This window comes from Crocuta crocuta, unplaced genomic scaffold (genome assembly GCF_008692635.1).
Source record: "Crocuta crocuta isolate KB4526 unplaced genomic scaffold, BGI_CrCroc_1.0 scaffold660, whole genome shotgun sequence".
In the NCBI taxonomy this organism is placed as follows: Eukaryota; Metazoa; Chordata; class Mammalia; order Carnivora; family Hyaenidae; genus Crocuta; species Crocuta crocuta.
In genome coordinates this window covers 176927-177319 of record NW_027531886.1, presented here as the reverse complement: position 1 = coordinate 177319, position 393 = coordinate 176927, and the positions used below count along the sequence as shown (strand labels likewise).

General features: G+C 62.8%; 1 protein-coding gene across 1 annotated transcript in view; it reads right to left on the bottom strand.

Annotated features, from left to right (window-relative positions):
• Nucleotides 1–323, bottom strand: part of SAT1 (spermidine/spermine N1-acetyltransferase 1) — a 3010-nt gene extending 2687 nt beyond the window's left edge. Inside the window, exon 1 of the mRNA XM_077773139.1 lies at nt 62–323. Within this exon, the coding sequence (XP_077629265.1) occupies nt 62–127 (66 nt within the window). The 5' untranslated portion in view covers nt 128–323. The remainder of the gene's footprint in view (nt 1–61) is intronic.
• Nucleotides 324–393: the final 70 nt, after the last annotated feature.

Below are 393 nucleotides of genomic sequence, written 5' to 3'. Positions count from 1 at the left end.
TGCCGGAGCCGCTCCCCACCTCCCACCCCTCGCCCCAGGAAGAGCTCGGGCCTCCCGCTACCTTGATCAGCCGCAAGATGTCACTGCAGTCGGCGGCGGTGGCCGGGCGGATCACGAATTTAGCCATTTTCGTCTTTTGCTTTTCTTCCCTTTGCGGACCAGGCCCCTGTACTTGAACAGCAGGAGGAGGTGGTTCCTCATTCGTCTCCCGGGAGCGTCCTTTTCTCAGTCAGGCTGGCACCATGACCCGGCGAACCTCTGCAAGTGACGGAAAAGCTTCACCAGACTGCGACTAGCGCAACTTGCCCGAGTGGCCGCCGGGCCCCGCTTTTTAGCACGAAGAAGCCCCGCCTCCGGCCGTGAGGCGGAGACCTCTTGCCCAATGAGGCCAGG